Source organism: Camelus ferus, chromosome 35 (assembly GCF_009834535.1).
Source record: "Camelus ferus isolate YT-003-E chromosome 35, BCGSAC_Cfer_1.0, whole genome shotgun sequence".
Lineage (NCBI taxonomy): Eukaryota > Metazoa > Chordata > Mammalia > Artiodactyla > Camelidae > Camelus > Camelus ferus.
The window spans coordinates 24,562,751-24,584,741 of NC_045730.1; the positions used below are offsets into that span (position 1 = coordinate 24,562,751).

Below are 21,991 nucleotides of genomic sequence, written 5' to 3' on the forward strand. Positions count from 1 at the left end.
TAGCTCCAATCACATATTGCCAGGAGGCAAAATACCTCTAAAAGTTACAGTTCTCCCTACCTTCACGGTAAGGTTGATTGCAGCCTATTATCACATATTTACTAAGCACCTACTAAGTGCTCAGCAATGTGCTGACTGCAGGGGGAGCGTGGTAGGGGTCTAGCCTCAAGCTGACTAGAATTTGGAAGTCAGAGCTGACAAGCCTACCACTTGATACCCACTATGACAACTGTGACCAAAAAAGATAATAGCCAGTGTTGGTGAGGATGTGAAGAAACCAGAACCCTCATACACTGCTGGCGGGAATGTAAAATGGTGCAGGCACTTTGAGAAACAGGCTGGCAGCCCCTCAAAAGGCTAAACAAATATTACACTTGACCCAGAGATTCCAACTCCTAGGTACATGACCAAAAGAAATGAAACATTTGTGCAAACAGAAACTTGTATACAAATGTTCACAGCAGCATTATTCATAACAGCCAAAAAATGGAAACCACCCAAATATCCATCAACAGATGAATGAATAAAGAAAATGTGGTCCATCCACACAATGGAATATTATTCAGTAATAAAAAATGAAGTACCGATATATGCTACAACATAGAGGAACTGTGAAAACATTATGCTAAATGTAGGAAGCCAGCCACAAAGGGCCATACAATGCATGATTCCATTTATATAAAATGCCTAGAATGGGCAAATCTAGACATAGAGAAAATAGATTAGTGGTTGTCAGGGGCTAGGAGGAGGAAGAGGGTTGGGGGTATGGGATTTCAGTTTGGGGTGATGAAAATGCTCCAAATTTGATTTTGGTCATAGTTGTACAGCTCTGAATATCCTAAAAGCCCCTGGATTGTATATTTTAAATGGGTGAATTGCAGGGTATGTGGATTTTATTTCAGCAAACCTGTTAAAAAAAAATAGAGGGTGAAATTCCTAGTCCTGGGGTGGGGTGGTAACATGCTATGAAGCTTTCAGGATAACAGAGGAAAATCCCTGCATGGAAAGACTTCTTGAAAAAGAACCCAACAAGGAAAAACAGATTCAGACTCTCAGGTGTCTGAGGTTGATGACTGAGTCACAGGTATTTATCCACAAACATCATGCAGCCCTTTTATAAAGACCTCTCGCATCTTCAAGAACAGAAGTTCCATTTCTCACTTCCTCAGGAATTCATATGGAAGATCCACAAGGAAAAGCCTGTCAGTTTTGTGACCCCGGGAAGGACAGAGAGAACCTTGGGCACATTCAAACTCCAAATGTAAACCAGTGAACTCCTTCTCAGCCACAGAAATGTCAAACATTTAATAAGCACATCCAGCAAATCTCTTGGAAGAAGTGTTCAAGGACTTTGCAGACAGTACTTAATGGGATGACAAAGGAACACACTGTACATAAACTAAACGTTTTACAGGTGCTCCAGGAGAAACAAGCAAGGCAGAGGCTGCCAGCTGCCCACAAAAACCCACCCCGCTTCCTGGAGGAGCTCACAGTTAGACTACATTTCCCAGCTGCTGGCACTCAGGGAAGGCCATGTGGCCAATGGGATGGGAACGGAATGACTGCCACATCCTGCCGGCCCTGAGGCCCTCCTGGGTGTGCTCCTCCACACTCTCCCATCCCCTGTGCTGACCAGAGGCAGGTGCAGGATGAGACAGGAGAGGATGGCAGGGCTGCAAGCCCCTGATTGACTGAATGAAGGGACGCCCCCTCATTGTCCATCTGAACACCTGTCTGGAACTATCACATCAACAAGAAAAAAAAAAACTTCATTTGTGTTGAGCAATTACACCTTAGGGTCTACTCGTTACAGCAGCTTAGCCTATGTATTAAATAACTAATACATTAATTAAATAAGCAACACATTAATTAAATAACTAGTATGTTAATTTTAAAAGCTCTGTTTAGTGTATGTGAATACCAAAGACAAACAATTTTAGATTTCGCAGGATTCCACCAGAGAGATCACTTAGCTCCTCCCCATGAGAACCGTTAGTTGTTTGATATTGTAATTACTTAATAATTTCTCCTCTTCGTTTCCAATTTCCTGCGTAGAAAGTGGTGGGATTATAGGTGATTTTAATCATTGCTATATTTTCATGCATTTTCTAAATTGTCTCTAGTAATCACAATGCCTCCATGACTAAAGCATTATTAAAATATAACAGAGCTCAAGAATAGATACACAGATCGATGAAATGGAATAGGCAGGCCAATAACCACCCATGGCATACAGAACATGCTATATGATAATAATTACACCCTAAATCATGGAACATGAACTTTTTTAATAAACAGAATCAGAAAAACTGACTTCCTACATAGAGAAAAATTAAATTAGTTTACTACACCCCAGAAACTACAAAACCAAATTCCAAGTGAGTTAAAGACCCAAACTTGGGGAAACAAAACTTTAAAACTGAGGGCTGTATAGATAAACAACAAGGTCCTCCTGTAGAGCACAGGGAACTATATTCAATAACTTGTGTTAACCTATAGTGAAAAAGAATATGAAAAATATGTGTGTGTGTGTATATATGTATACAACTGAATCACAGTGCTGTATACCAGAAAATAACACAACATTGTAAATCAACTACAATTCATTTAAAAAAAAACTATAGGCAGTGATTTTTATTGGTTTTGTTAACACCTTTCCGTGCCTAGAACCCTGTATGGCATATAGTAGATGCTCGAGTAAACACCTGCTGAATGAATAAGTGAAAGAAGAAGAAGAAAACTTCGGGGAAAGGGTATAGCTCAAGTGGTAGAGCATATGCTCAGAAACCAAGAGGTCAGGGGTTCAATCCCCAATACCTCCTCCAAGTGGAAATCAATGAAGAAACCTAATTACCTCCCCCTCACAGAAAAGAAAATAACTTCATAATGTCAGTGAAGAAAGCAATTCCTTACAAAAGGGCCCAAAAGTACAAGCTGTAAGATAAAAAGGGGTAACCTGACCACATCAAAGTTAAACATTTTGTGGCAAAGTGATTTAAAAAAGAAATTTAAAAGTGCAGAATGAGGCAAGGTATTGATAAAATGCATGACAAAATATTGTCAGAACATATAAAAAGCTCTTTACTCCTTCACATTTTATCTCCAGCACAGTACAGAGAGGCAACATAATACCCCAGTCAGGACCACAGGCATTAGCTAGAGTCCTAGTTTTGAATCCTGGCTCCACTACCTCCTAGCTGTGTGACGTGGAGCATATTACTTAACCTCTCTGTGCTTCAGTTTCCATACCTGAAAAAGGATGAAGCTTTCAACAAATGGTCTTACAAAAATTGTGAAGATGAAATGAGTGAATACATTAGTATTTGCAGTCGGCACAGGGAAATCACTCAATCCATTGTGATTATTCTCCTTTACTTTTCTTCCTATAACTCACTGTTAGCTAAAAATGCATTATTTATTTATTTATCTTCCACTGACTAGAACATGAGATCCATAAAACAGCCTTTTCCATAGTATTCTTAGCACCTAAAACAGTGTCTGAGGTATAAAATAAATATTTGCTGGATGAATGAGAAATCAATATAAAAATCAATAAGAAGACAAAAGTCTGACAGAAGAGTGGGCTGAGGATGTGAATCAGTGATTCACAGAAGAGGAAACCCTAACAACCAATAAATCTAAGAAAAGATGCTCAACTTCACCAGCAGTAAGGGAACTGAAAGTGAAACCACCTCAGATTCTACTTTTTATCCAAGGATTTGTCAAACATTTTCAAGTCTAACAGTATCAGAGGAATGTGAGGAAAGGGAAGGGTCACGTAACGCTAGAGAAATGCAAAATGATACAAACACTTTGGGAACACTCTGGCATCTCCACCGCCACTACCATCACCATCACCACCACCGTCACTGTCGTTGTGATGGTTGTTGTGATAGCCGCTAACACTTTAGTGCACTCACTGTGTAAGCACCTTACAGATGTCAGCCTTGTTGGGAGGTTAAGTTCTTGTGAGGTTAAGTCCTATGATTACAGTTATTCGCATTTTACACAAGAGGAAATTGCAATACAGAGACGTTAAGTAACTTGCTGAAAATGACAACTAAATAACGGCAGAGTCAAGGACTCCAATTAGCCAGTCAGGCTCCAAAATCCAGGTAATTCTTACACTTTATCAGCCCCAGTTTATGCATCTCTACTTATGAATATCTCTTTCAGATATTTATTGGCAATTTTGAGGTCTTTTGGGAACGACCTCTTCTTTCATGAACATTTTTTATTAACCTAGTTGTCTTTTGTCAAATAGTAACAGATCTTCAGAGTATGTGTGCGTACAGGTGTGTAGGTGTGTTTTGTCTGGGACACTAAATCACTTTATGTAGAGGGAAAGGCACTACACGGGAGAAAACAGACGAGGTGGTTTTGCCACTGTTTACGAAAAATGTAAAGGGAACTCAAAGCAGCATCGTGGTGTCCGGCTAATGGAAAAGCATGCGCAGCCACAACTGCGGGAGGTGGGGGGGAGGCAGACCAACTCTCCAGTGTACTGGTCGCAGGCTGCACTCATGCTTGCTGGATGGGGCGCCCACCTGACACAGGCTGATTACCTGGCCACCCCATTCAACAGCTGATTTTATGTACAATTAGGGCTCTTCAAGAAGTCCCATGAGTGACTGTTTTTGTCAGTGGCTCTTCTGTGAGATTCCGGGAACGACTTTTTCACCCACTGCCTCCCCAAGTGTGATGCACAGTCCAGAGCCAGAAGCCAACCTTGCAGCTGTCTTTACCTGGCTTCATCGTGGCCTCACCTCCGGCAAGATTTCAGCCGCCTCATCTCCTTGGGAGCTTCATCAGTCTCTTAGCACGTTCCTCCCCGTCCTGGGACTGATGGAGGACGCACTTGTCAGAGGTTCTGCAAAGCCACATCATCTTTGGTCAAAGCAGTAAGTCACAGAGAAGCCCTTGGAAGCTCTGAGCTCAAAGCTGCCCTAGAAGTTTATGGCCAGTGAAAGGCGGAAACCTGATAGAGACTTTTATCATTATGAAGGTCAGCCAAGGAGGCAGGCAGCTGGAACTACTGAGGCTGAAGTGTTGGACAGAGGTCACAGTGGGACCAGCCAACAATTTCACCCTTTACATGGGTGTCGGCAGCAGAGGTGGGTGGCTCTGGGCAGGGGCTGACCAGCAAGCCCCGGGCACTCCTGGCCCAGCTGGAGTAAAACCTGGATGATTCCCTTTGCAAGTTTCGGTCTACAGTTTGTTAACCAATTCCTCTTCTTTAGATATCAGGTTGTTCCCAAATTTTGAGTACTTTTCATTCTTGCGATAAACTAATGTGGAAAAATACGTCCTGTCTCATCAGCCTTCTCTTTCCACGATTATTTCATTATTATCAAACACATTTGGTGCCTACTTCCCGTAAGAACCCAATTCTAGTAAGAGTGAAGGTTAAAATCATCATTCAATTTTATCCATACTCATGGGCCAGAAATTAGTCTAGCATGAAGTTTAGTTTGTGAAGTTAAGAGCTGTCTTTGCTGATTATCGCAGATCAGAATAAAGGAGGAAATATTTAAAATGTCCCCCAAAATCTGTTTATATATCTTTAAGATCATTATATATAATTGAAAAACTAAATACAAATTGTTCAGCTATTCCACAAACAAATTTCTTAAAGGCTTACTTCTTTGGGTAAAATTGTTCCTAAAGATGAAATGATGAACAAAACAAGTAGAAAAATCAAGTATTTTTAAACAGCTTGAAGGTGTTGACAGAGTTTACCCTTCAAGATGTTCCAGATTAGTGACAAATTACCCTGCTTCTTACAGCCTTTTCTCACCTATGCTCACAAATGTTTTTCTGATAGAACAGCCCATTCACACCAGCTCCTACTTACATGACTTTCCTCATTTCTGGGCCTTTCAGAGTTTACTAAAGGAAGACAGTTAACGAATTTTTTTTCTCCTCTGGCTGTGATCCATTTCACTATTGTATTAGCACTGTTATCTTTAATAAGATTAGCGTGTCAGCAAAGTTAACAATTTGATGTGTTTTTCAAATTATATTCCTATTTCTCAATTTCCTTGCTAGAGCCAATTTTCATTTTTTACTTCCTCTTTTGTACATCTCAATGCTGCTCATAGACCTACTCAATTCTCTCATTAAAGGAATGCACCATATCTTGAGGAAATCCTTGGGGTTATAGAGTGTGGCAAACTTGTGCTTTTCTTCCCCCAGAAAAATCTCATGAAGTCAGCAGCACGATGTGCGTGGCGGGGATGGAACATCGCTGTCTTGGGGAGGGGGGTTCAGTCTGTGAGGAGGGGCGAGGAGGCTCCAACAGCAACCAGGGAATGGTAACTTCCTACAGAGAAACATCCACGGTGCGAAAATGAAGGAGTCCCAGGGACTGAGGGCTCAGCAGGGGCAGAAACACTGGAACAGAGAAAACCCTAGCTCGACCCTGAGCAGAAGGGCAGAGTGATGAGTCTATGATACAAGACCCAGAGCAAAGGCCAGTAGCGGGATGGAGAGAAAATGTGATTTCAAGGGTCACAGTCAAGGGTCACAGGCCGAGCAGTGGCTGCGCGGGTGGCTCTCTTCACTGGGAATCACAAGGGTGAACCTGGAGTTCTCCAATACAGAGGATATAATCTCCCAGGTCCAGAAAGGAGCCGGGGGTCATGGTCCATTTTGGGACAGTAGAGAAAAGAGACAAGGACATTTTATTTATTTATTTTTCTGGGTAACTTAAATTGTTTCTTTTGTTTTTTATTTGCTTGTTTTTGTCTTTTTTATTGAAGTATAGTCAGTTTACAATGTGTGTCAATTTCTGGTGTACAGCACAATGCTTCAGTCATATATGAACATATGTATATTCATTTTCATATTCTTTTTCACTCTAAGCTACTACAAGGTATTGAATATAGTTCTCTTTGCTATACAGTATAAACTTGTTTATCTATTTTATACATACCAGTCAGTATCTGCAAATCTTGAACTCCCATTTTATCCCTTCCCAACTGCTTCCCCTCTGGTAACCATAAGTTTGTTTCTATGTCTGTGACTCTGTTTCTGTTTTATATATAAGTTCATTTGTCTTTTTTTAGATTCCACATATGAGTGATATCATATGGTATTTTTCTTTCTCTTTCTGGCTTACTTCACTTAGCATGACATTCTCCAGGGCCATCCATGTTGCTGCAAATGGCATTATTGTATTGTTTTTTATGGCTGAGTAGTATTCCATTGTATAAATGTACCACAACTTCTTTATCCAGTCATCTGTCGATGGACATTTAGGTTGTTTCCATGTCTTGGCTATTGTAAATAGTGCTGCTATGAACACTGGGGTACAGGTATCCTTTTGGATTAAGGAAAGTTTTAATGGAGATACTGGGGATGGAACCAGGACCTCATGCATGCTGAGCATGTGCTTTACCACTGAGCTATGCCCTCCTCTTCTGAGGACATTTTAATAAAGCAAGGAAACAGCCCAGGGCTCAGAGAAAGTGCCTAAAAGAGAAGTGACAGGTGTTACATTAGCGTTCAGGTTGAGCTGTGTGAGCTGAGTCCCAAAATAACACCAGCACAAGTCACAGAAGTGCACTTCCCTCTCACAGGAAAGCCTCAGCTTCCCTCAGTGGGGAACTCTGCTGGAAGAGGGGCCAGAACTCCTCCCCCTGCTCTGGGACATCCCTAGGACGTGTCTGGGCTCACCTGGTCCACAATGACTCCCCATCACAAGCACACCCCGGCTCAGGGAGTGGGATGTGGGGAGAAAGACACTCATGTGCTAAGGAAAAACAGGGCTCCTTTGGAAGACAGGCCCGCTAGCAGCCTCGGCCCCAGGGGCCCAACAACAGGAGTTAATGAGGATGGAATACCAGCCATTTCCTGTGACTCAGGAGAAGGCTAAGGAGTGCCCTGGAAAGATGGTCCTGGCTCATCAAATGACAAACGGACGTTCCCAGGACCAGAGGAGCAGTGTTATTTGCATTTTTGTAAATATGTATGAATAGGAAAGTGTATAAATGAATACACCAAGGCATCGTCTTTTGGCTTGGTGATATATTCTAATGCTCTATATTAGAAATGATGTGCTTTTGGAAAAAGATTTTTTTAAAATAAAATTTTCAATTGGAAAACAAAAAAGTAACCCTGCTTTCACTGGTTCTTTTTTTTTTTTTTTGGTTTTTAAAAAATGTTAATATACACCCAAGGGTAGTGAAGAACAAGCATCTACCCCACCTGCAAATAGTAAATGAAGAAATTATGGGAAATTATCATGTTAACTGAGTCGCCATCTTTCCTGGGAAAAGTACTACATGAACTTGAACTCTGAGTGAACACAGACGTGGGAATAAAGGAGCCCGTATTTTGCTGGTGTGTGTGTTCAAGCCAGGCGTGCAACGTGCTAGCAAGCCAGAAATTGCAAAGGTAAAGTCCCAACTTTCTGCGGGCACCCCCACCAGGTGATGTGTGCTGGGCTTTCTCGTGTGACGGGCCACTAACTTTGTGGAGGCCTGAGTGACGGCAGTGGAGAGGGAAAGGATGCTGGCAGGTGTGAGGCTACGCTGCAGCAGCCACAGAGCTTGAAACAGAAAGGAGACCAGATGGCCAGGAAAGAAGCACAAAAGAAGGAATTTATTGCAATTATTGATGCTATAATTAATAGCAGTCCTTGAAGAGACCAAAAGACAAATTCGAAAGGGTTTTCTATAAACAAGGGGCAACGCCTTTTAAAACAAGCAAACGTATGCATTTATTTATTTTTGAACCCTCTGACATTTAGTATACCCATTACACTAATGCTAGCAATCTATGACGGATGTAGAGACAAGCTTGAAACTCTATCAAATTGCTCTTTATTGAGAGTCCATGAGACCCTGTAGTTAATGAAAAGGCAGGAACTGACAGACAGCAAGAACCTCCAGATCTAAATTAGAATCTAAGCTGTATCCTGGGAAAGTTATTTAAACGTCAGTGTCCTTATCAGTTATTATAATGATTTAGTAAGAAAAAAAATGTATATACAAAGAAAGAAGCGCAGAGTAGGAGTTCAAAAGATGACGTATCAGTTTCCCATGCTGGGTCCCATGCAGCGCAGAACACAACTAAGAATGCTACAGTCCAAATCTTTCAAAATTAAAATTAGAAAAAGAAAATCCTCCACATCTTTCTAATGCACATAAGGGAACATTTTTAAAGTTAGAAGTTACCTTGTCAATGAAGATTAAGAACCACTGGAATCCACTCAACGAATCTTTATTAAGCTGCTGACGTGTGTGACGTCTTGGATCCTACGAGGATGGGAGTCTATGCTCCCAGCTCACCTCTAAGCAGACAGGTAGACACATGGCATGTTTTGTAGACATGTTTTGGAGTGCCAGCCTCATTTATTATCTCCTTCTCTGAAAACTACTTTGATCACAGGCCCCCCTGAAGGCGTGGCCCTAAATGGCCATGTTGTTCCACATGACGATCCCTTCCCGCCACCTGCCTACCCTTGGCCACCGCTGCCTGGACCATGCCTGCTGGCCAGAATCCAATGAGATCCTTTCTGGAGACTCTGAACTGAAAACAGACTCTCCAGGCTGTTAGCAGTTGACTGACAGAGGGAGGGACGGCTGGACACACTGACAGACCTGCCTGCCTGACCCTCTGGTCCTCGATTCTAATAAAATAAAACCTTCTTTTATGTGAGCCAGTGTGTACAAGATGTTACACACGCACTAAACAACACACACCAAGAACTCTGTTCCTGGGTCAGGGAGGGTATAGCTCAGTGGTAGAGTGTGCGCTTAGCATGCACGAGGTCCTGGGTTCAATCCCCAGTACCTTCACTTTAAAATAACTAACTAACTAACTAAATAAGTCTAACTTCCCCCCCACAAAAGAACTCTGTTCCTGCCTATGTACCATGCAACCCTGGACAAGTCACACGCCAATGAAACACAGCTTCTTTCCCCTAAACCAAGGGTCTGCCTGAGAAGGTGGCTGACGACGGGTGGGTGTGACTCTTGGAAAGTCACCATGGGAAGGACACACTCAGTAAGGGGTACGGGGCCTTTGCCAGGGGTTTTCACCCTCGGTTATAATGACTGTGGGAGGCTTCATGAAAGAAAGGGCACTGGCACTGGACCTTAAACATGGAGAAGAGGCAGAGGTGGGACCATAAGAGACCACTCTCAGAGGGACACTGTGGGGAGCTGTGGCCTGCGGAGGGGCACGGACACCAAGATGTCCCTTTGGTGAACAATGGACATCTAACACAAAATTTGAGGTTATTTTCCTCCCTGTGCTAAAATCAAGCCTCTCCACTCATGATTCACAAAACCTCTAGTAAATGCTGTGCATAACAGCCCCACATTAGTGGTTCTTGGTGGGGGCAGTGGAGGAAAGAGAGCCAACTGCAGTCCACCCCAGGTCAGAAAAATGTTACAGGACCTAACGCATTAGAGAGTACTGATGGTGATGCCGGGGGCCGCATGGACCACGTGCTGGAGGACCACGGAGACTTCAGTCCCCACGAACCCCCGCCCACAAATATGTACAAGCTGGAGCCATTTTGTCAGATATTAAAGAAAAGAGTGATCCTGGAAGGGAAAAGGAGGTGGAAACCCTTGGGTTTTAGAAAGATCAGGAGAAAATCCTACGAGCTTTCAGACTGAACACAAGTCAAAACAAAGAAAATGAATACAGTTACTTATAAAAGAAGGAGAAGCAGGTTGGCAGAGAAACATCTGTTCCACTAACTGCTAGAAGATAATAAAACACGTTTATGGAGTCTGAGGGAAAATGATGATCACAGAATTACACATGTACCTAGACTCTGGTTTATGCCTGAGGGTAAAAAAAAAAGGCATTTTCAGACATACAAGGTGTTAGAAAATATATCATCCGCATACTCAAATAAAAAAAAAAATTGAATGAGAAAGTACTCACAGAAGAAAAGGAGAGGGTGTAGTTTGTAAGGAACAGTGGCAAGCAATGAAATCAGTCAAGCTGTCAGGAGAGTTTAGGAAGGTTTTGATACTATGGATGTGAATGTAACATAATAGTTAGGAAAACACTTTTAATATGATTTAAGGGCAAAGATAAAATAAGCCACATGAAGTGAAAATTCCAGATTATTTCAACAAAACCTAGGAAATGTAAAGGAAGGAGAAATCAAAACATTCTACAATTTGTCTTGTTTGGTGGTGGAATATTTAGGACACGGGTTAATTTTTGACCTTGACAGATCTCAGAGACATACAGATAAAAACATGCCTGTTAAATTTAACAACATTTCCCTAAAGAAGAAAAATAGGATCTAGAGCTCCTAAACCATTAGAGAAAAAAAGAGGAAGAATGAAAACTTGACATATTCTGCAAAAGACAAGAAAAAAATAAGAAAGTATTTTAACTACCAAGAAGGCTTACAAAATTCAAAAGATATGATCTGAGGGTCCAACACAACAGTCACAACCCCCACGGGGCTATTAAATTTAAATGAAATAAAATTGAATAAAATTTAAAATTCAGCTCCTAAGTCACACTCGTCACATTTCAAGTGGCCAGTGACCTCTGAATTCGACATTCCCATCATCACAGAAAGTTCTAGCAGATAGCACACATGGTCAGTGCAAAATACAAGGTAACATGCTCATGTTAAATTAAAGTATGACCCTGTTTATGTTAAATATGCATATATATATAAATATATAAACACTAATTGTTAATGAAAAATAAAAGATAACATGGGTCTATGTAAAGCATGATCTTGTTTATGTAAATATATGTATGTGTGTGTGTATCTATGTAGATATACAAAGATATAAATAAATGTGACTTGACTACACTGTCAGTAGTTGTATATCTAAGAAATAAGATGACCGGGGGCGTCCACTCTCCATAAACTTTATTGTTTGCATTTTTAATAAGTATGTTTTACTTTTTTTTTTTTTTAACATTTTTTATTAAGTTATAGTCGTTTTACAATGTTGTGTCAATTTCCAGAGCACAAATTTTCAGTTATACATGAACATACATATATATTCATTGTCGCATTTTTTTTGCCGTAAGCTACTTTTACAATAAATAAAAGTCATTAACATACTTTTAATGGGAGTGACCACAACCAGTCAACCAACCTCTCTTTTGAACTTGGTAAAGAACTTGGTTCCAACCCCTGAGCTAACCCAGTAACTGACTTTAACTTGTGCATATCTACTGTGAACACTCGGGGTAAAAACAATTTCAAGATGGCACAGTATGCGTCCTGTACTTAGAGACTTTCTATAGTTTATAGCTAAGCTCTGGAAGAATTTACGTTCTGGGCCCCAGGCTGATATCACCCTTTCAGATGTAAGCCTGAATGGACAATTGATAATTTTAAACACTATTTCCTAGATCGGGGGGCTCCTTGGGCAAAGACTGTTAGCTTACCTTTCCATTTAGATTTATACAGTTGATAACAGATCAAATTTTAGAAATGGTAGCTTTGGTTATCACTGAAATTTTCCATGACAAGAAAAATCTCTTGAGAATTATAATAATTTTTTGCATCTTCCCATTGATTCTATAGTTGACTAAGGAATAGTTCCTACTGCCCATCTCAGCAACAGATACAGTCAGAACTAACAATCTAATGTGCAGAATAACTTCCATTTCCCTCCCCACTCTAAACTGGGGGTGGGAGGAGAGAGATTAAGGTCTCTGTTAAAAGAATTCCAAAGTTTAATCTTTCCCAAATAAATACTCGATCTTTAATTTTTCTTAGAAACATAATTTATTAACAATGTCTGGGAATAAATCTCAAATACCAAAACTATTTCAAAATATTTCAGATCTACCCCAGGGGATAATTTAGTCACTTACCCGCCAACAAAGGCATCTTCATATATGCTTACGTTATTCCCTATGTAAATATTCTTGGTAGCTGCTTCCTATTTCACCAGAGTGAATAATGAGGAAAAAAGCTTTCTGAGTGAAAAGCAGATGAAACACATCCATCTGTCTAGGAAATAGACATTTTGAAAGTCAGTGTTGGTAAAGCAAGGAGAGAGATTTGGTTCTGTTGCCAACTTAAATGCTAATTTCATTTGGGGCCAACTGTGTGATTCCGTTTCTACAACTGGGCAATAACCATGCTTACTGTGGGTGGGCAGAATAAGAGACAATGACCAGGACCCAATCTATTTCTCAAATGGAGAAGACACACATCACTGGGAGAAGGCTGGGGGCGAAGTTAATTCTTATCTGTGCAGAGCGTCTCTGCTAAGAAAATAACAGTGGAAACAAAGTTACCTTAGAACTTTTAATCTGCTTGAAAGTTTTCAAGTTCATCAAACTCTTTACAAAGACATAGTTCCCCTAATTGTAAATCATGTGTTCAAGTAATATTTAAAGGATCTTTGCACGTAATCCTTTGTTAGTCTAGCTCTAATTGCTGCACATTGTTTGAGGATAACAAAACTACATTTCTTTGAATGTAGTCTCCCTCATTAAAATGAACAATCCCCTCCCCCCACCACCCTGTTTTTTGGAATTCATGAAATTTGTACAGTGGGATGCCACTTTCATACTTTGGTTTAACTAAAAAGTTAACTAAAAAGTTAAACCAAAGGCACATTTTCCATGAAAAATAAGATAAAAAGATGGTGAGATGCAAGTACTTTATAATATGTAACCACTGCTTTTAATTGAACATAAATCATATTTCATTCATGGACTTTCAGCATCACCAACAAAATGAAATGCCCGGTTTAATCCATAAAAAAAAAAAAATTCTAGAGGAGAAGCAAGATGGCGGAGTAGAAGGACGCTTGTAGCTCAACCTCTCCCACAAATACACAACATCTACGGACCTACTTAGCCAACCAGAGCACCTGCCGAACTCTGACAGAACATTGGCCTCTTCGAAAGACAAAGATGCCAAAAATCTGGTAGGAGAAAAGGAAAAAAGAAAGAAGAAAAAACAAAACAGTGCGGGGCTGGTCCCGTAGGGAAGGAGCAGCAAAGGAGGACTGGCGCTTATTTGCTGGCTCTCCCCTCTCCAACGGAGAGGCCAGAGGGACAGAGGGGGCGCCTCCAAGGCTCAGATCTGCCTTGAGCACCCCTTGACCGACAGAACTGAGTTAAATGGGCACAAAAGGTCCCTGCGACACCCAGCCCAAGACGCAAGCCAGCTGGGACAGGGACTGGCTGCCCGAGCCAGGTGGAGGACTGGGGTGGCTGCACTGAGGCAGCCCCGGGGGACTGTGGGGTGCTGTGCACCATGGCTGGGAGGTGATACGGAGCAGAACAACCTCAGTCCCCCATAAATTGTGGAAAAAGCAAAGCAACACGGCTGGTGTGCCCTGGGGGGAGGGGCGCCATAGCCTTTGTCTCCTCAGACCTGCCCCGCCATTACTGGCACTTCCCTTGAGAAGAGAGCGGGGTGCAGCTACAGCTGCCATCTCCCCTGTGCACAGTGCCTGGGTGGGGGCAGGGGTGGGTCCGAGACCTGAATCCACACCCCGGGGTTCCGCAACCTCCTAAGCAGGACTGAGACTTGTTTACAGCCCAAGGTGGATAGGATCTTTCTGCCCTGGCACCTCAGAGAACTTGCACAGCCAAGACAAACAAGGAGCTGAGATTTGGCACAGAGCAGGAGCGGGGCCATTCCGTGGTCTTCCCTGAGCCCGCCTTCTGAGCGCCGACCCCGATGCGGAGTGGGCAGCTGCACAGGGCAGCGGAGTGACCGGCGCTGGGAGAGGGCGGGCGGCCAACCGCCTTCCTGGCAGGAACGCAGCACCTGACCACAGTGCTGGGAGGGGTCGCGATCCACCCACCTGCCTTGCCCCAGCGCAGCATCTGCCTGCTGCATTGGGAGTGGGAGTGACCTGCCCGTCCACCAGGAAAGAGCTCAGCACCTGACCCAGTGTTGGGAGGGGATGTGATCTGCTAGCTGACAGCCACTGGGAGCAGCACAGACGAGGGCACCAACAGAGGGCCTCCGGAAACAGCAAGCTGACTTCGTGAAACAGGGCAAAGACACAAACACCTCTTGATAAAATCATTAAGAGCACGCCGTCTCCAGGAGAACTAGATAACTGATACTCCTTAAGCCACAGTGCCAGAGAGATATGAGCAATATGAAGAAGCAAAGGAACCACTCCCAGTTAAAAGATCAAGAGAAATCCCCTGAAAGCACGATCAAGGAAATAGACGTTGATGGCCTACTACATCAAGATTTCAAAAAAAGACTGATCAAAGTACTGAAGGAACTAAAAGAAATAGTGTTTAGAGATATAAAACATGTCAAAAATGAAATAGAAGCTATAAAGAAGAACCAAGTAGAATTAGTAAACTCATTTGCTGAGATAAGAGCTGATCTAAAGGCTGCACAAAGCAGGCTAGATAATGCAGAGGAACGAATAAGTGACCTCGAAGACAGGACAACAGAAAGCACCCAATCATAACAGCTGAGAGAAAAACAAACAAAAAACAATGAAAACAATATAAGGGACCTATGGGATAATATAAAGTGTGCCAATCTACGCATAGTAGGGGTTCCAGAAGGGGAAGAAAGAACAAAGGGGATTGAAAAGGTATTTGAAGAAATCATGACTGAAAACTTCCCAAACCTAAAGAAGGAATCAGATATCCAAGTACAGGAAGCTCAGAGGGTCCCAAACAGGAAGAACCCAAATAGACCCACACCAAGACATACCATAATCAAGATGGCCAGAGTCAAGGATAAAGAAATGATCCTAAAGGCAGCAAGAGAAAAACAAAGAGTGGGTTACAAGGGAACCCCCATAAGGCTCTCAGCTGATTTCTCTACACAAACACTATAGGCCAGAAGGGAGTGGCAAGACATATTCGAAGCCCTGAATGAAAAAAAGATGCAGCCTAGGATACTCTATCCAGCAAGGCTATCCTTTAGAATAGAGGGAGACATAAAGAATTTCACAGACAAGCAAAAACTAAAAGAGTTTAGCAACACTAAACCCATGCTAAAAGAAATACTGACAGGTCTACTCTAAATAGAAATGAAGCAGGATGCTGCAAAAATGAGAAACTCGTAACTGGAAAGGAGATAACTGCCATGAATTACAAAAAGAATAAACACAAAATTGTAAAAGAAGACATCTAAATCATTAAGAGTGGGAGAGGGAAGCAAGGAAAGCCACAGTGGAAAACAGTATGGAGATTCCTCAAAAGACTAGGAATAGACTTATCTTGTGACCCAGGAATCCCGCTCCTGGGCATGTATCCAGAAGGAACCCTACTTCAAAATGACACCTGCACTCCAATGTTCATAGCAGTACTATTTACAATAGCCAAGACATGGAAACAGCCTAAATGTCCATCAACAGATGACTGAATGAGAAGCTGTGGTATATTTATACAATGGAATACTATTCAGCCACAAAAACCAACAACATAACACCATTTGCAGCAACATGGATGTTCCTGGAGAATGTTATTCTAAGTGAAGTAAGCCAGAAAGAGAAAGAAAAATACCATATGAGATCGCTCATATGTGGAATCTAAAACAAAACAAAACAAAACATAAATACAAACAGAAACAGACTCATAGACATAGAATACAAACTTGTGGTTGCCAAGGGGGCGGGGGGTTGGAAGGGACAGACTGGGATTTTAAAATGCAGAAAAGATAAACAAGATTATACTGTATGGCACAGGGAAATATATACAAGATCTTGTGGTAACTCATAGCGAAAAAAATGTGACAATGAATATACATATGTTCATGTATAACTGAAAAATTGTGCTCTACACTAGAATTTGACACAACATTGTAAAATGACTATTACTCAATAAAAAAATGTAAAAAAAAATTCTATGAAAATAGAAGAAAAGCATACACAGTAATATGTACATTGTGGGGGCAAAATAATCTAATTTTGTAATTTTCTTTTATCTGAGGCTTTAGTTGTAACATGTCTAAAACAACAAGTCAATACATTGTATTCAATGATGGGGGTAAGTTAACCCTTTCAGGCCACAAGGGTACTACTTAGTAAATAACTGCTTTTGTGCACCGACCCATACCTAGTGGCTGCAAGATAATTCACCTTTAAAAGGTAAAGCATTTATATACTCATTCCTCCAAAGCCTCTCTGTTTGCCAATTAATTTAAATTGGTGGAGGATAAAGAGGCCAGGTGTAGAAAAGAGGAATCTTTCAAGTTTTAGTATTTACAAACTTGAGTTACCTAAGATGAAGAAAAAATCTAGGTTTCTACTGAGCCATATTACCAGTACCTGAGCCAGATAAAACACAATCAGTCCTCCAAATCTGGCGCATTGTCTGAATTCTAATTCAAAAAAGCGGTCCAACTAGCACAGCAACTTGGATTTTTACTAGTCCCTTCACATTTTAATAGACTACAATAAACCCATTACATTAGTTTCTTACTTCTAGAAGCTGAAATCACGTCATCTGCTCTTGCTTAAAACGTTTCAGTCCATTGAGCATCTCTAAATTTTAAGTAACTGTGCTAACATATAATTAATGTGCTGATGTACAAAACTGAACACCTCTGGAGAGGGCATGTAGATGCTTCTGGGTGCTAACCTGGGAACTTTGCACAGCCTCCTACAAGGCTCCTGGGGACAGGACTGGATCAGTGGGTACACAGATGAGTAATCCTATGTACCACGGACATTCTCGACTGTGAAAGCAAATAAGTACATAATCAAACCTTCAAAAGAACGAAGAATAATAAACAAATTACAGTGCAGAAGACAGATGTCCAGGGTCTTCCCAGAAAGACAATGGACAGGTGCTGAAGTTTTGGAGGTAACCCACTACATCTGGATCTGGACTCATTTTTGTCACTGGTGCTATTATTTCAAAAACATCTCTATATTTAGCTATCTACCAAAGGCATATGATTCTACCTCTGCATAAACAGAACTTGGGCTCAGATGTCTGCAGAATTTCCTTTCCTCTCTTTCAAAAACATATTCTAGGCTAGAATTATAACATTCTGCACTTGCAGCTGCCACTGGAAAAAAATCCACACCAGTGAAAGATGCATTTAGTCAGCTTTTCTTTTTCTTGATCTCTTTTGATATTTTATAACACGTTAAAGCTCAAAGTTCCTTTCTTAAATAAATCTTCAAGCAGACGTTAAATAGAATGCAAATACTTTACATTTTAAATCATCAATCATTTAAAGAATCCTCTCCATGAACTGAATAAATAAGCCATCTGTGACGAAGGCCTCCCTATCATGATTTTAAGCTGACCCACTTCTTCACCAGTCACCATGGTTTGCAAAATCTCACTTCTAAGGGGCGCCGTTGAGTGCTCCGTGCCAGCTCCCAGTTTGAATCCAACAGGGTGAAAGGGTAATGTAAATAAACACCAGCCTAGATTTAAAATGATCCCCCTATCCCGCCCATAAAAACTGAACTTCAATACTCCCCCTTCAAGAGAAGCAATCTTTTCTCCGACAGGACTGCAAATCAAGTCTGCGGGGGTGAAAGGGAGCCAGTGAAAGGAGAAAGAAATCTGATGAGGTGTTGAAATGCATGGCTTTGGAGATCGCCAAGCAGGATCTGGTCCGGTCGGCGGGAGCTGCTCCCTACTCCTCACCCCAAGCCTGAGCTGAAATCAGGGTTCGACTTGCTCGAGAGATGCAGACGCGCTGGCGAAACCGCGCGCCCCCAGAAGCTGGGCCGGGACCCCGGCGCCCCTTGCCCGGCTCCGAGCGGCGCAGGGCGGCCGGGCGGCGCAACTTTCCTCAGCTCCCCGCCAGCAGCGCCGATCGAGCAGGGGCAAATCTCAAACGGCTCCCCGGCCTCAGTAGCTCTCTTTCACCCCGGGTCTTGGTGGTGGCTGGGGGAGGGGTGGGAGGGTCGGGAAGGACTTAAGGAGAGGATGACAAGGAGCGGAGAGAAGGGCCACTTCCCACCAGCCAGGCTGCCGGCTGCCACAAAGGGCAGGGCTCCGCGCCCCCCTCGATGCCAATGAGTCACACGCCAACCGGGATGGGCACTGACAAGGGCTGGCGGGCCGCGCGGCAAGTGACAGCGGCGTTGCGGGTCCCCGCGCCCCCCGGTCCACCCGGGCCTCGCCCAAGCCGATCGGCTCCCGGCGCGAGCCGCGCCCCCCGGACCTCCCACCGCCCCGGAGCCGCGCGAGGGCCACGCGGGGGCCGCCCGCCGCTCCGCCGCCTCCGCGCCCCAGAGCCGGCGTCCGCGCGGAGCCCCGGGAGCGCCTACCCTTTGGCGTGCTCCGTCTCCTCCTCATTGTCCCCGTCGATCCCGCACGTGTCCTGGTCGTCCAGCTCCAGGCTCTGCTGGCTGGCCGCGGACTCGCTGTCCTCCGCCATCGCGGCGGCGCGGGCTGGGAGGCGGCGCTCGCGGCCGCGGGCGTGGGGGGCCGGCACGGCGAAGGCGGCGGCGCGAGCAGCTCCCTCTAGTGCCGCCCGCCGTCTCCTCGGAGGCGGGGCCCGGGGCTCAGCGCCCGCTCCGCCCCGCCCCGCCCCGCCCAGACCAGGGGAGGCTTCGGGGGCGGTCCGCGCCCAGCTGTAGGAGGTCCCAGCGGGTGGCAGTGAGGGTTATTGCGACCCGGGGCGCACACAGGGGCCGAGCCCTGGAACCCGAAGCCGATCCCGCGCCCTGAACAGCGCAACCTGCGGACTCCAAATCCTGTCTTCATGTTGGGAGCACAGGCAACGCGGTTTTACATCTCTGCAATATTAAGAAGAGCTTTTAACTCTTGGCAGGGAATTCTTACTCAGGGGTAGGCGGGCCAAGGCCACTGATTTCCAGAACCGCCCCTCTCCCCCACCCTGGCCGATTACAGACACGTTGTAAAAATTCCATTTCACATGTCTCTGTCTTTCCAATATACTATGAAATCAAAGTCAAAGTGAAAACCGAGTGCTTCCAGCCTTCCCAAGTCTCCATTCCAACCAGGCTCACAGCTCTAAAACTCTTAACAGAGTAAAATGTGGAGCTGCCCCTGTTTTTGCTGGATACCACAGACAATCGGCTTAGACCAGAACAACCATCTTGGGGGAAGTGGGATTTGCCTGTGACGCTGGGGGACTGGACAGTGTCAGGGGGGCCACTCTGGCTTCAAGTGAGGGCTATGACCTAGACCTCCAATCAAAAGTGTGTGGCCTTCTGGGCTGAGATGGTCCTCTGTCTCTGCCTGTGAACGAAGGAGGGGAAGGAGGCACTTCATGGATTGCCAAATAAAAGGCAGGTGAAGTTCAGACTCTTATTTGCTGTTGCAGTCTGTACATTCCAGTCCTTTCCTTTGATTTCATGGGCAGAGTTCAAGGTCCCACTAGGTCACAGGAAGCCTACATGGTTTACAAAGACACTGGAAAGATAGTTATTAGAAATGCTCCATGAGGAAAAGAGACTTTAAAAAGGCACCTGAAGAGGGAGTGTGTAGCTCAGTGGTAGAGTGTATGCCTAGCATGCATGAGATCCTGGGTTCAATCCACAGTACCATCATTAAAGATAAGTAAATAAATATAATTACCTCGCCCCACCCCACCCCCAAAAAAAGCCATCTGAAATTTTTGGTGTGGGTCATTTTATGCAGAAGGTATTGGGAGAATTTTCTGGGTTTTTTTTTCCCCACAAGGAAGACTGTGCCCTTAAAATACAAGACAGCAGTATCTAAAGACAAAAATTGCAGAGCGATTTCACAGTTCAGCAGCCTTTTATGACAGACTGAGGTTGAGCCAGCAAAGATTCTTTAAGTAGTGCAAAAGGGAGCCAAAACACGAAGGAAATACAATGCTATCTTTCACAATTGCAACGATTTCTGAGGCAGAAGGTCACACGTGGCTTCTGGCTTCAAAGTTTAGGCAAATATAGATCAGTGAATTTCCTGCGGCTCATCCCTGTGAACGTGATAAGTTAGATAACTGTAACCTGGCTGGTTAACCAGTACGATCCTGACCAGGAGCAAATCTATCAGATCAGTTGCTATAACCTATTGGAAGGGTTCTCTAAAATATTTTTTTAAATACAAAGCAAAGAGAACTCAGCAGATATGTATTTATCTGAATTCTCAAGAAGTTTTGACCAAGGATCTCAAAAAAGAATAAGAACACAAATAATCATGGAGAAATAAAATGAAGGCATCAAAAACCAGTTAAACACTAGAAAGCCATGACAAACAGGGAACATCTGTTCCCCAGAATGCAAAGAACTTGGCCCAGTCGTCTGTTAAGTACTGAATGGAGGTATTATATAATACAAATGTGTGTCATCATTAATCATTTGAAGGAGGACAGAGTTTGCAGATGACCCTGGAGATTCTTAAATCCTGTTGTTATACATAGAAACTTACTAGGTTTCTAAAAATTTTTGCTTCTTTCCCTGGTTTAATCCCAGAATTTGGAGGATTGGAACCAAGTGGTATCTTCTAGAATCTCCAATCCAAGCTTTATTTGGGGGAAGAGAGTCCTGTACAGTGGTTACCAGTGTGTTAAAAGAGGCTCTGGGGAATTTCCTATCCTGCCTGACTCATCTTCTATTATAGATGTAAGATCATAGTTGTATAATTAGTCTGGTTTTATTTAAACTAGTGTACCTTTTTGCTTTTTAAAAATTGCATTAAAATACACATAACGTAAAATTTACCATCTTGACCATTTCTAAGTATAAAGTTCATAATATTAAGTATATTCACATTGTGCAAACCATCTCCAGAGTTTTTCAATCTTGCAAAACCGCAACTGTAACCATTAAACAAATCCCCATTTACCTCCTCCCCAGCCCCTGGCAATCACCATTCTACATTCTATGCCTATGAATTTGACTACTCTATATACCTCGCATAAATGGAATCATACAGTCTTTTTCTGATTGGCTTATTTCCCTTAGCAAAATGTCCTCAGGGTTCATCTCTGTTGTGCCATGTATCAGAACTTCCTTCCTTTCTAAGGCTGAATAATATTTTATTGTACGTTTATACCACATTCTGTTTATCCACTTATGCTTTAATAGACACTTAGGTTGCTTCCACCCCTTCGCTACTGTGAATAATGCTGCTATGA

The 21,991-nt window shown here is 43.0% G+C and overlaps 1 protein-coding gene across 3 annotated transcripts in view; it reads right to left on the reverse strand.

The window, feature by feature from the left end:
* The window catches only part of NMT2 (N-myristoyltransferase 2), a 55,740-nt gene extending 36,363 nt beyond the window's left edge, over positions 1 to 19,377 (reverse strand). The window contains exon 1 of one of the 3 annotated variants that reach the window (XM_032474027.1): positions 19,188 to 19,377. In XM_032474027.1, coding sequence (XP_032329918.1) covers positions 19,188 to 19,297 — 110 coding nt within the window. In that variant the 5' untranslated portion in view covers positions 19,298 to 19,377. The remainder of the gene's footprint in view (positions 1 to 19,187) is intronic. The other 2 variants (XM_032474028.1, XM_032474029.1) reach the window with 2 other exon arrangements.
* Positions 19,378 to 21,991: the final 2,614 nt, after the last annotated feature.